Below are 13,948 nucleotides of genomic sequence, written 5' to 3' on the forward strand. Positions count from 1 at the left end.
GATGGAGATTTCTTGCTTCAAAGGTGAACCCCATCCAGGCAACAATTTCATCATCAATGAATGATGATGGAGTTCTCTTGCAACTGATAAGCAATTACCCATGGTTGACCACCAGAGAATTAGTACAACAATTTGAGTGTCCCATACACTCCAAAAATTGACAAAGTCTGATACCATGACAACATGCCAACACAGAGCAAAAATGACCTTACAGAAGTTGGCCAGTCTGGGCAAATTTTAGCAGTGCTGGCCCAAGGCAAATTTTAGGATGGAGCAAGATCCTATTATGACACCCTCCGAAAATATCGAAAAGTGAAAAAATATTTTTTCTTTTAATTTTCTTTACCACTGAGGTGCCCCCTAGGACTTAGCAGCTGCTCCGTTCACCCTATGGTAGGGCCAGCTCTGGCTAGGAGGTTCTGCCTTGTCCACACTTTCAGCCCAGACTTGGTGCCAACTGACTACCAACTATTTTGCTCTGCTGACCATATTGCCAATATAATACAGTTCAACATGATCAAATACCATAGTGAGAACAATGCTTGAGACTTTCTTTAAAGAAAAATCTCAGTCATTCTATGCTCATGGGATTGAACGTTTGCAGCAAAGGCAATGAGATAGATTGATATTGATAGTGATTTATCTATAAGGCTGAACTATAATGGTTGGTCAGTTAATTGTCACTAAAGATTTTTTCAAAATGTTTAAATTTTACCTTTACAACCTGATAGAAGGCAAAACTTACTAAACATTCTGCATCTTTCTTTCATCTAAGTGCACTTTCTTGAGATATTTGTCATATTGTGTATATTGTTTACTTTATAAAATTTTGAGTTTTCAGTTTAATTTATAGTTATCTTCTTCTTCTAGATGATTTTCTTCTCTTTTTAATTGGTTCTTCATGTAAATTTTGACGATTGAGCAAGTTGTTTTGTCTGATTTCTCTATGACGTTCAGCATCTTTCTTCCTTCTGATGGCCTTTTCTTCAGGTGTTTCATTAAGTCGTTTTAAACGTTTTCGTTCTGCCTGTACCCTTTTCAAATTTTGTAAAGATTCTTGGCTCTGTTTAGCTAACCATCTTCTCCTTCTCTCCTTAGCTAATCTTCTTTTACGTTGGACGGGATCTTCATTTAAACTTTGCTGATAACGTACACTATCTAGAAGAATTTTCCTTTCAAGTTCAATATCTTTGGATGTTTCATCCAATTGCTTTAGTCTCATTTGTTCTGCTTTTAATTCTTTTAATTTTTCCAAAGTTTCTTGATTAACTTTATCCAACCATCTTTGTCGCCTCTCTTTTGACCATCTCCTTTCTCTTTTTTGTGTAATTCTGATAATTTTATCAGCTAAAAAAATTCAGTATATTTTAAAATTAGTTATTGAGATAATTGTATAATCTAAAATATATAAAATATGATAAATGTCACAAAAGGCATAACTCAAAACTACAGGATGTCCCAAAAGTCAGTGAACCCTTATAACAATTAAGTTGCTCTTATTCAAATACTTTACTACTTACAAACTTTACAAAAATGGTTCAAAATGAGATCCTTCTTGTTCAAAACACAAATTACAATGTTTCATAGGAATTCAACTTTAACTTTTTTAGTATCCTTGAATTGTTTGATTCCAAATTCAGCTGACTTCTTCTTTGTTGATTTATTTGGGCCGACAACCAGTCCCTCTACTTTTTTGTACTTTATCATTAGTTACTGTAGTTTTTGGTCGACCCAATCTTGGCAAATCTACTACTGCTCCTGTTTCTTCAAATCTTTTATTTAGTTTGTAAATTGCTTGACGAGTTGGAGGTTCAATAGCTGGATATTTTTCAATAAACATGTTCCTAATTGTTGTATATTTTTTATCACATTTCCACCAATTTTGTATAAGAAAAACACGTTGTTCTAAATTCAGTTTATGATTCATATTCACAAGTGTACCTGGAACACACAAAACAAAAACATGGTTAACTGATTTTTGGGGCACCCTTTATATTCTTCATTATAGCAAGAATATAGCTCTGAGTTATTCTTAAATTTTAACATTCAAAGTTTACTTAACATTTAAAGTTCAATAAAAAAAGTTCTGCAAATATAATAATAATAATAATAAAATAGAATAATAATAATTATTATTTAAATTTATTTTGTTTAAATATGATTCATTAAATTTTATAATATAGGATAATAATGATGGTTAGAGGAATAATGGTATACCGATTTTAATTTGTCTTAAAATAAGTATTCATAAGTAAATTTAAACAACAAATTTTTACCAAATACTAAATTTGTCTCTGATTATATTTTAAAAAATAATATAAATTAAATAGCAAACAGTTAAAAAAAATACTGAAAGCCTACATATTTTTTAAATATAAAGAAAATAATGAATTACCTAAAATAAGCAAACAAATAAATTTGATTATAAAAATACATTATTATTAACTGACAAGTCTTAATCTCATTTATTAATATTATAGGTAAACTTGATTTGAGTTGTAATTATTGAAGAAATCAAAACAAATTAATGTTACTAATAATTTAATTAGGATAACAAAATGATAAGACAATGCCATCACAAATTTTGGCATATCTATTTTAATAAATTCTAACTGACTATTATAAATACTCAAGAATAATCATATTGTTTAATAGTATTGGGTTTATTGACAGAACTGTTTTCATTCACATTTGATGACAACCATCAGGTTAACCAAAGAATTTAAATTAAAAGAACACTTTAAACAATTCTGATTTAAAAACTTGCAACCTGACTGTTGTCACCAAATATGATGAAAATGTTAGTTCTTTGACTATATTGACACAACCACCTTATGTATCCAAGAAATTCGATTTATTATCCTACAAATGATTTCTACCTGCACCACAGATCATCATCAGGTATATTTGAAATTTATGAAATGTTTCCTTGTATCTGTTCCAGTTCGAACGCTTATGTGCAACTAAAATTCAATTTCTGTATACATTCGAACAATTCATTAAAATATAAATAAATACAAGATAAATAGAAAATAACTAAATACATAGATCCAAGTCAAGTAAAATAACATAAAATACAATAAAACAAAATAAAATAATGTAAAATTAACATAATAAAATATATCCATATAATAAACCTAATTCTATGGACCGAGTGCGTGTTGTATAACATATTATACTGCGTTATGATCAATCATATACTTCCACGCAGTTGGTAAATATGTGACATCTTTATAGTTTAAACATTTGCCCATACTGCCGGATCCCTATATTTCAAATTTTTCCAAAGTCATTGCTAAAGATGGTGAGCACACCTGTCTAATAACCTTAGCTTCATTCCAGTCAATCACTGAACCTTCCATTTGTGCCCCTTTGGATAGTGCTGTATTGCAGTGCTCTCTACTTATACANATAAAATAGAATAATAATAATTATTATTTAAATTTATTTTGTTTAAATATGATTCATTAAATTTTATAATATAGGATAATAATGATGGTTAGAGGAATAATGGTATACCGATTTTAATTTGTCTTAAAATAAGTATTCATAAGTAAATTTAAACAACAAATTTTTACCAAATACTAAATTTGTCTCTGATTATATTTTAAAAAATAATATAAATTAAATAGCAAACAGTTAAAAAAAATACTGAAAGCCTACATATTTTTTAAATATAAAGAAAATAATGAATTACCTAAAATAAGCAAACAAATAAATTTGATTATAAAAATACATTATTATTAACTGACAAGTCTTAATTTCATTTATTAATATTATAGGTAAACTTGATTTGAGTTGTAATTATTGAAGAAATCAAAACAAATTAATGTTACTAATAATTTAATTAGGATAACAAAATGATAAGACAATGCCATCACAAATTTTGGCATATCTATTTTAATAAATTCTAACTGACTATTATAAATACTCAAGAATAATCATATTGTTTAATAGTATTGGGTTTATTGACAGAACTGTTTTCATTCACATTTGATGACAACCATCAGGTTAACCAAAGAATTTAAATTAAAAGAACACTTTAAACAATTCTGATTTAAAAACTTGCAACCTGACTGTTGTCACCAAATATGATGAAAATGTTAGTTCTTTGACTATATTGACACAACCACCTTATGTATCCAAGAAATTCGATTTATTATCCTACAAATGATTTCTACCTGCACCACAGATCATCATCAGGTATATTTGAAATTTATGAAATGTTTCCTTGTATCTGTTCCAGTTCGAACGCTTATGTGCAACTAAAATTCAATTTCTGTATACATTCGAACAATTCATTAAAATATAAATAAATACAAGATAAATAGAAAATAACTAAATACATAGATCCAAGTCAAGTAAAATAACATAAAATACAATAAAACAAAATAAAATAATGTAAAATTAACATAATAAAATATATCCATATAATAAACCTAATTCTATGGACCGAGTGCGTGTTGTATAACATATTATACTGCGTTATGATCAATCATATACTTCCACGCAGTTGGTAAATATGTGACATCTTTATAGTTTAAACATTTGCCCATACTGCCGGATCCCTATATTTCAAATTTTTCCAAAGTCATTGCTAAAGATGGTGAGCACACCTGTCTAATAACCTTAGCTTCATTCCAGTCAATCACTGAACCTTCCATTTGTGCCCCTTTGGATAGTGCTGTATTGCAGTGCTCCCTACTTATATCATACACATGCTCCTTAAGTCTTTTACTCAACCTCCTGATGGTGACACCAATATATTCTTTATTTATTCCTAGTTGATCATTTTTGTATGGTATTCTGTACACCCCAGACTGTTCTTCCTTCTTTATCCTATCCTTGTCATTTCTAAGCAGACTATAAATCATGGGAGCCTGTTTATATATTAATCTTGTACTCTTGTAGTTGGCTACTTCCTTCATGATACTGTACATTCCTCTGCTATATGTGAATTTAGTAATGTCTTTGTTTGTATTCTCTTTTGCCTTCTTTTTATTAGGAACTCAGTACGATCTTATTAACTTTTCAACAATTTCTGTTTTAAATCCTAAGGATCCAGCAATGGTTTTGATCCTATTTAACTCCTGCCACCTGTCGTATATGTTGGAGCAGTAATTAAACGCCCCTCTAATAAGAGCCCTAAATGCTGACAGTTTATAAGTGGGCGGAATTAGAAATTAGAGCAACTTAGTAAAATAGAAGTGCATTTTTTAGACATTAACATTGCATTTGAAAACTTTTCCTTAACCACAAAGGTATACAATAAACCTATGCACGACCCATTATACATTTCTTCCTTGTCCAATGATCCACCTGCTTTACAAACTGTCGGCATTTAAGGCTCTTATTAGAGGGGCGTTTAATTACTGCTCCAACATATACGATAGGTGGCAGGAGTTAAATAGGATCAGAACCATTGCTGGATCCTTAGGATTTAAAACAGAAATTGTTGAAAAGTTAATAAGATCGTACTGAGTTCCTAATAAAAAGAAGGCAAAAGAGAATACAAACAAAGACATTACTAAATTCACATATAGCAGAGGAATGTACAGTATCATGAAGGAAGTAGCCAACTACAAGAGTACAAGATTAATATATAAACAGGCTCCCATGATTTATAGTCTGCTTAGAAATGACAAGGATAGGATAAAGAAGGAAGAACAGTCTGGGGTGTACAGAATACCATACAAAAATGATCAACTAGGAATAAATAAAGAATATATTGGTGTCACCATCAGGAGGTTGAGTAAAAGACTTAAGGAGCATGTGTATGATATAAGTAGGGAGCACTGCAATACAGCACTATCCAAAGGGGCACAAATGGAAGGTTCAGTGATTGACTGGAATGAAGCTAAGGTTATTAGACAGGTGTGCTCACCATCTTTAGCAATGACTTTGGAAAAATTTGAAATATAGGGATCCGGCAGTATGGGCAAATGTTTAAACTATAAAGATGTCACATATTTACCAACTGCGTGGAAGTATNATCTTTATAGTTTAAACATTTGCCCATACTGCCGGATCCCTATATTTCAAATTTTTCCAAAGTCATTGCTAAAGATGGTGAGCACACCTGTCTAATAACCTTAGCTTCATTCCAGTCAATCACTGAACCTTCCATTTGTGCCCCTTTGGATAGTGCTGTATTGCAGTGCTCCCTACTTATATCATACACATGCTCCTTAAGTCTTTTACTCAACCTCCTGATGGTGACACCAATATATTCTTTATTTATTCCTAGTTGATCATTTTTGTATGGTATTCTGTACACCCCAGACTGTTCTTCCTTCTTTATCCTATCCTTGTCATTTCTAAGCAGACTATAAATCATGGGAGCCTGTTTATATATTAATCTTGTACTCTTGTAGTTGGCTACTTCCTTCATGATACTGTACATTCCTCTGCTATATGTGAATTTAGTAATGTCTTTGTTTGTATTCTCTTTTGCCTTCTTTTTATTAGGAACTCAGTACGATCTTATTAACTTTTCAACAATTTCTGTTTTAAATCCTAAGGATCCAGCAATGGTTCTGATCCTATTTAACTCCTGCCACCTATCGTATATGTTGGAGCAGTAATTAAACGCCCCTCTAATAAGAGCCTTAAATGCCGACAGTTTGTAAAGCAGGTGGATCATTGGACAAGGAAGAAATGTATAATGGGTCGTGCATAGGTTTATTGTATACCTTTGTGGTTAAGGAAAAGTTTTCAAATGCAATGTTAATGTCTAAAAAATGCACTTCTATTTTACTAAGTTGCTCTAATTTCTAATTCCGCCCACTTATAAACTGTCAGCATTTAGGGCTCTTATTAGAGGGGCGTTTAATTACTGCTCCAACATATACGACAGGTGGCAGGAGTTAAATAGGATCAAAACCATTGCTGGATCCTTAGGATTTAAAACAGAAATTGTTGAAAAGTTAATAAGATCGTACTGAGTTCCTAATAAAAAGAAGGCAAAAGAGAATACAAACAAAGACATTACTAAATTCACATATAGCAGAGGAATGTACAGTATCATGAAGGAAGTAGCCAACTACAAGAGTACAAGATTAATATATAAACAGGCTCCCATGATTTATAGTCTGCTTAGAAATGACAAGGATAGGATAAAGAAGGAAGAACAGTCTGGGGTGTACAGAATACCATACAAAAATGATCAACTAGGAATAAATAAAGAATATATTGGTGTCACCATCAGGAGGTTGAGTAAAAGACTTAAGGAGCATGTGTATAAGTAGAAAGCACTGCAATACAGCACTATCCAAAGGGGCACAAATGGAAGGTTCAGTGATTGACTGGAATGAAGCTAAGGTTATTAGACAGGTGTGCTCACCATCTTTAGCAATGACTTTGGAAAAATTTGAAATATAGGGATCCGGCAGTATGGGCAAATGTTTAAACTATAAAGATGTCACATATTTACCAACTGCGTGGAAGTATATGATTGATCATAACGCAGTATAATATGTTATACAACACGCACTCGGTCCATAGAATTAGGTTTATTATATGGATATATTTTATTATGTTAATTTTACATTATTTTATTTTGTTTTATTGTATTTTATGTTATTTTACTTGACTTGGATCTATGTATTTAGTTATTTTCTATTTATCTTGTATTTATTTATATTTTAATGAATTGTTCGAACGGACACAGAAATTGAATTTTAGTTGCACATAAGCGTTCGAACTAGAACAGATACAATGAGACGTTTCATAAATTTCAAATATACCTGATGCTGATCTGTGGTGCAGGTAGAAATCGTTTGTAGGATAATAAATCGTATTTCTTGGATACATAAGGTGGTTGTGTCAACATAGTCAAGGAATCTGAGTGTTTATTGGGGTTAGTTCTTTGAATCAACCTAGTACAGAAGTTGGCTATTTTTCAGTATTTTTTGCATATGTTGTTTAAATTTAAAGTTAAAATATTGTGATTTAATTAATTTTTTCTATTAAATATAATTATGATCATTATGAGACAGCTTTCACACTGCAATGAATCCATAGTGTAAATATCACAAGATAATGAAGCCCTGATATGATCTACTCATTGATCATTTAGCATTAATTTAATACACCTAAGTACTCAAGTAAAAACTAAAACTAGTTGTATATGCAATAAAACATCATAAAATCACCTAAGAAAGCAGTAAAAGACAAAAATATTTTATTCTATGAATGCTTCCTTTTGCCTAAAATGAACATTGCCAGCTTTCTCAATTTTTTTTTTTTTTAATTTTGGATCTATTTGATTTATTTCAAACACCCTTTCTGTCAGTTTATATTTTAGAATACCAGACAATGTTCATTGTAGACAAAAGAAAACATTTATAGTTAAAATATTTTTGTTTTTACTGGTTTGTTAGATGATTTTGTGTAATTTGGTGCTCTACTCATGAAAAATCAAGAACTTCTGAATGTCAATTTGAATAACCATTTTGAATAATCCTAAATAGTCAATTAACAAACACATTGTGAATGTTAATTGACTATTTAGGATTATTCACAGATAGGCCAAGAAGAAATGACAAAGAAGATACCAGTTCTGGCCAATAAGACAACAGTTTAATTTTTTTCTTTGTTTGAAAAAAGGAAAGTATGAGAATAATAAATTATTTTTTCAATCCATTTTAATATTATTGTAATTATTATATATATATTTCAATATTTAAAATATTTCAGTACAATTTTTTACTTAATAATTTTGTTTATACACCTAATACAGCTACGATAAAGGACTATCATATCACAGGTAGAGCTTAAATTTTTTTTTCTTTTTTTTCTCATATTGTAAATTCTGAATGAATATTAATTTGTTATTCATTCTTACTTACCATATATTAACTAGTAACATAGTGTTTATGTATACTCCCTTAAGACAATAAGTTCTAAGACAGGTTAAGAAATTATTTTTTGAAAGAAAAGAGTTATGCAATATCACCTTTGACATGCAGCTATGCACTTCTGACAACATCCATACTACTGTTCATACCACTGCTGGAAGCAGTTAGTAAAGTAATTTTCTGCAACCATCTTGAGAGCTGCTGCCATGGCTGCTCAAACCTCATCAGAGTCATTGATCTAATCTGATTGCAAAAAACTTATCCAAGAACAACGTGTCCTTGCTCCCACAACTCTCTAAGACCTGCAGACTTCCCTTCTTTTCTCCAGGATGAAGGAACATTCAAGTAGGCAAAACATCAGCTCGCAAGATAACCATCTTGAAAATAATGGCTTTGCTGACTGCTTCCAGCAATGGTACAAACTTTGGCATTAACCTTGTTTGAAGTGAATTAATGTGGTATTTGGACAGATCTCTCATCTCAGTCATTATACAGTAAGATCAGTTTGTTTAGTAACTAAAAGAATAAAAGTACATGATTGTAAAGTGTCATAACCATGTTAGCAGTATATGCTTTAACACCAAATATACAAGGCATATCTAATAAAAACCACATACAACTATGTGGAATTAAAAGGACTGAGATATCAGAACTTTTCTATTAACTAGAAACATCAATGTATAAATGCTAAGAATGCAAACACCATATCAAACACTTAGAAAGCATTCTATAATATTCTATAACTTTAATGTAACTTTTTACCTCTATTATTTTTATTTTTGTTGTAGTTATAGAATTTTTTGTGTTCACAGTTTGTGGTTACTTATCTATATATATATAAAATTGCTTGTCCTGACTGAATGACACACTCACTGATTCATCATCGCCCAGAGCAAACCACTGAACCTAAAGAGGTGAAATTTGGTACACAGTTAGGGTACGTCATGAAAACACACACTAAGAAGGGATTTTTCAAAATTTTCCCACAGGGGGGAGAGGGAAAGCATTAAGGCTTAACCGGAAGAACAGCTTCTACTGTACTATTTTAGATGCGATTTTTTGTTTTTATCTGCGTTGTAGTAGGGTATGCCATGGCAATGCAGACTAAGAAGGGAATTTTCAAAATTCCCTCTCGGGGGGAGGGAGAGGATTTAGTCTTCATTGAGTACTTAGGTGTATTAAATTAATAACATTTCAGACATTGTTATAAATATTTTTATCTATTTCGGTTTTAAAAATGTTCGAACCGTTTTAAATTCAAATTTGTTATTGCATATTGGTTCGATTATAGAACAATTGTAAATGTTCTAGAAAATTGATCAAATTGAAAATAGTTCGTTTGATTCTCAGCAATTCTCATCATTCTCAGCAGTAGGTGTTATATAACAATTATTATGGTTATTGAAATACTGAATATAAATAGGGTTTGCTTGCAAAATCCTCGTGGGCGAAGTCGCAGCAAACAGCTAGTACATATATAATTGAGTGCAATTAAAACATTTGATCCTGTATATAAATTAAATTATTAAAATCATTGTGCAATTTAAAATGTTTGCTTTTATTTTAATGGAACAGAAGGTATCTGTAAATGTTTCAGAGTTAATTTGTTCAAGTTTTCCTTTTTGAATAAAGAAATTAATTTATTTTAATTTTTCAGATAATCAATTGTGTTATTTCATTGGAAGAGAGAGTGAATTATGTTTAGTAGTTAGAAGAAAGTTTATCTAATTACAATAATGAGACATCATACAGGAATTCAATTATAAAATGAATGAAAAAGTTTTAAATTATCATTAACGGAACATGATTAACCATAGACTGGAAGATTGACTTAATAAGAATAAGGAATTTATAGAACAAACTTTTTCTAGAAGTTTACAAAATCAATAAAACAGATTTCTTTGAAACTAGAAATTTCTAAAGCAGCATTATGTGAATTTTTGAAAGTAACCTAAATGCACAATGTGTTTGATAAACTGCAAAATTATATCATGCTTTGTTGTATCTAATTATTATGGTATGAAATATCTAAATCAGGGATGGGGAACCTGTGTCCTGCATTAATATTTTTTGCAGCCCATGCCATATAAAATATGTATAAATATATCAATTTCCTAGCTTAGGCAAGTATGTAGCAAAAATTCAAACATTATTTTCTACAACACATATATGTGAATAGTTTTTCTCACAATGAATTTAGTAAAAATTAAAACAAGAAACTGGCTAACAGATTCACATTGAAACCAATTTAAAACTAGCAGTGACTAATATTTAATCAAATATTTTCAATATATTACGTTTACATCAGTTCCAGAAGCTAAATTAAGTATACCTATTCTAATTTATAATTATATATGAATAAATAATTGTGATTTACCGACATTTTTTCCCTCTTTTATCTTGTATGCGGCCTGCATCAGTTCAAAACTTTTGAAATGTGGCCCTTACATAGAAAAAGGGAGCTCATCCCTGATCTAAATCAATCTCAGCAGAATGATTCAAAATCAATTTATCAACACCTTTTTGGCTGCTGGGATTTGCTTTTATTTGGCAAACATTTTGAACATAGTCTAATAGGCCATCCTCAGGCTACATTTTTCATGAAACATTTTTACCATTAAATAGAATACAATAAAATAGAATACAATAAAAGAATAACAACGTTTAAACATTTGAATATAAAGCAAAAATAACTAAAAAAATTAATATAAATAATGAATAATAGTAAAATGTAAATAAATAATTCAAAAATATACAAAAAATATATAGTATAAATGAACTAATTATGATGTTCTAACAATCTTATTTTGTACAATGTATTTCCATGTTGTTGCCAAGCTGTCTGCATCTCTTGCATTAATGAACTTATCTTTGAACCAACCTATTTTTGTATATTTCAAGTTTTTCAGTGTTCTGGGCTAATATAGGAAAGTGTAGACTTAATGTTGTTTGCCTCTTCCTATTTTATAATTTATTATGGATATGTTTAAACTTAACTATCCTGAGATTAAACATATTAAAACTTTAATGCATTTCTGATGCAATCTATGAAACAGATTACTTTTTTCTCCTACAGATTATTAAAATTTTAAACTACACAAGATCTTTGTATATGATTTAATTGAAATGTGAAAAATTAAACAACCAACTGCATGTATATGAATATTTTATTTATGTTGGTTTAAAAAATAGTTTTTATTGTACGTACTCATAAAATGAATCAAAATTTTACTTATATTATTTTCCCTCTGTTATATATATGGGGATTAGTAAAAAAAAATGACTCCCAAGATTTTCACATTTTAGATTTGGACCTTGAAACATTGAGAAATGCAAAAAAAATTGGGGGTTTGTGTGTGAAATGATTTTGTTCATCTACTTTAAAATTTAATAACTTCTGTACCTTTTGTTGAAAATTTCTGAAATTTTTCAGGGAGGATTGTATCGTTAAAGGTTAAGGAGATGGAGAGATAGAAGGGTCATGTCACACTTCAAACGGAGTCAGACTTAATGAAGATTTTACTCATTATCTGTATTTACAATTTTTCATAAAACTCATCTCTCTCTACACTAAAAATTTAAGCTTTTTACCCTTTTATAATAGTTATATAAAAAGTTTTTTTTAATAAAATTTTTTGCCCTTTTATATCTATATCTATACTAATATTATAAAGAGGTAATAATATAACTCTTTCTAACCTGTTACCGGTGCGTCTACTAACTCTTAACGATCCAAAAAACAACCAAAACTAACGTTTTCGAACCCCTATAACGGTTCTTCTTCAGGCTTTTTCGAATCTCTGATGGAAAATGCAGATCGTACAAACTTTAAATTCGAAATACGTAAGTTCGAATGCCCATTTCCCGTTTCCGTCGTTGTATGTCATGCGCAGTCGACTCCAAAACGGGCAATCATAAATTACCATTCATAAACGCTAGCCACGCTGTTGATAACGTAATTTCTTCTTTATAATTGATGCATTGATTATCCTTAAGGTTAGCTAAGTATATGCTGGCCGCCTCTAGCCATCTGATATGTTGTACGTGCCGTGTGGTGCGGATAATTCTTGCTTTCTTAAATTCGGGGTCTATATCTGGATCGGAGGCATATACCGCCAGGGCCATCGTGTTCCTTTGTTTCTGAAAGTTTGTTTTAAAGTTTGTACGAGCTGCATTTTCCATCAGAGATTCGAAAAAGCCTGAAGAAGAACAGTTATAGGGGTTCAAAAACGTTAGTTTTGGTCGTTTTTTGGATCGTTAAGAGTTAGTAGACGCACCGGTAACATGTTAGAAAGAGTTATATTACTATTCTCCGGTGTTGTGGTAAAGATGAGTAGTCAATAAAGAGGTAATGTTTTTAAGTTTGTATGTAGCGGGTAATCTCCGAAACTACTCATCCGATTTCAAAAATTCTTTCACCAATATTTAGAATGGAACTTCAGGGTGGACATAGGCTGTATATTATTCCATTAAATAATTCATATAAATTAAAAGATATCATCTAGGGTTAAGGCTTTTATGACCAACAGATGGTGCTACGAGTACGACAACCTAAGTTTGCTTTTCTGTGAGGATGAACTAAAACAGATCATCTTCTATCTATCTATATAAATAAAAATGTAATGTTTGTTTGTTCCTACCAATTCCTTCCAAATTTTGACACAACGCTGCATTCGAATACGCATGTGTTTTTATATAATATACATGTCGAAATTTCCCCCACGGGGGAGATGGACAGGATTAAGGCTTACTGTAAAGAACTCTGCTTCTATTTATACTATTTTAGATGTGGTTTTTTTGTGTTTTTGATTGTGTTTTAATAGGGTACTGTACATCAAGAGAATGTACACTAAGAAGGAATTTTTCGAAAAATTCCCCCCCACAGGGGAAGTGTTATACATTTATAATAGATATATTTTTAGCCACAACAACATGTGGCAGGGTCTGCTAGTTAATTTATTAAAAGCATTTTGTTTAATAAAATCTCATAACAGATGGCTTCACACACAATTTTAATTCTTTTGCCAGGAAAGTTATGCAACTCATTGCTGAATTATGTTTTATTTGTTTAAAGTATGTTAATACTTTTA

General features: G+C 30.5%; 1 protein-coding gene across 5 annotated transcripts in view; it reads right to left on the reverse strand.

The window, feature by feature from the left end:
* Window positions 1-792: 792 nt before the first annotated feature.
* Window positions 793-13,948, reverse strand: part of LOC111626493 (uncharacterized protein C05D11.13-like) — a 52,659-nt gene continuing 39,503 nt past the window's right edge. For all 5 annotated transcript variants that reach the window (XM_023369876.1, XM_023369878.1, XM_023369874.1 and 2 more), the window contains one exon: window positions 793-1,347. In XM_023369876.1, coding sequence (XP_023225644.1) covers window positions 854-1,347 — 494 coding nt within the window. In that variant the 3' untranslated portion in view covers window positions 793-853. The remainder of the gene's footprint in view (window positions 1,348-13,948) is intronic.

This window comes from Centruroides sculpturatus, unplaced genomic scaffold, assembly GCF_000671375.1.
Source record: "Centruroides sculpturatus isolate CEXI.00-Female unplaced genomic scaffold, Cexi_2.0 scaffold159, whole genome shotgun sequence".
Classification (NCBI taxonomy): domain Eukaryota; kingdom Metazoa; phylum Arthropoda; class Arachnida; order Scorpiones; family Buthidae; genus Centruroides; species Centruroides sculpturatus.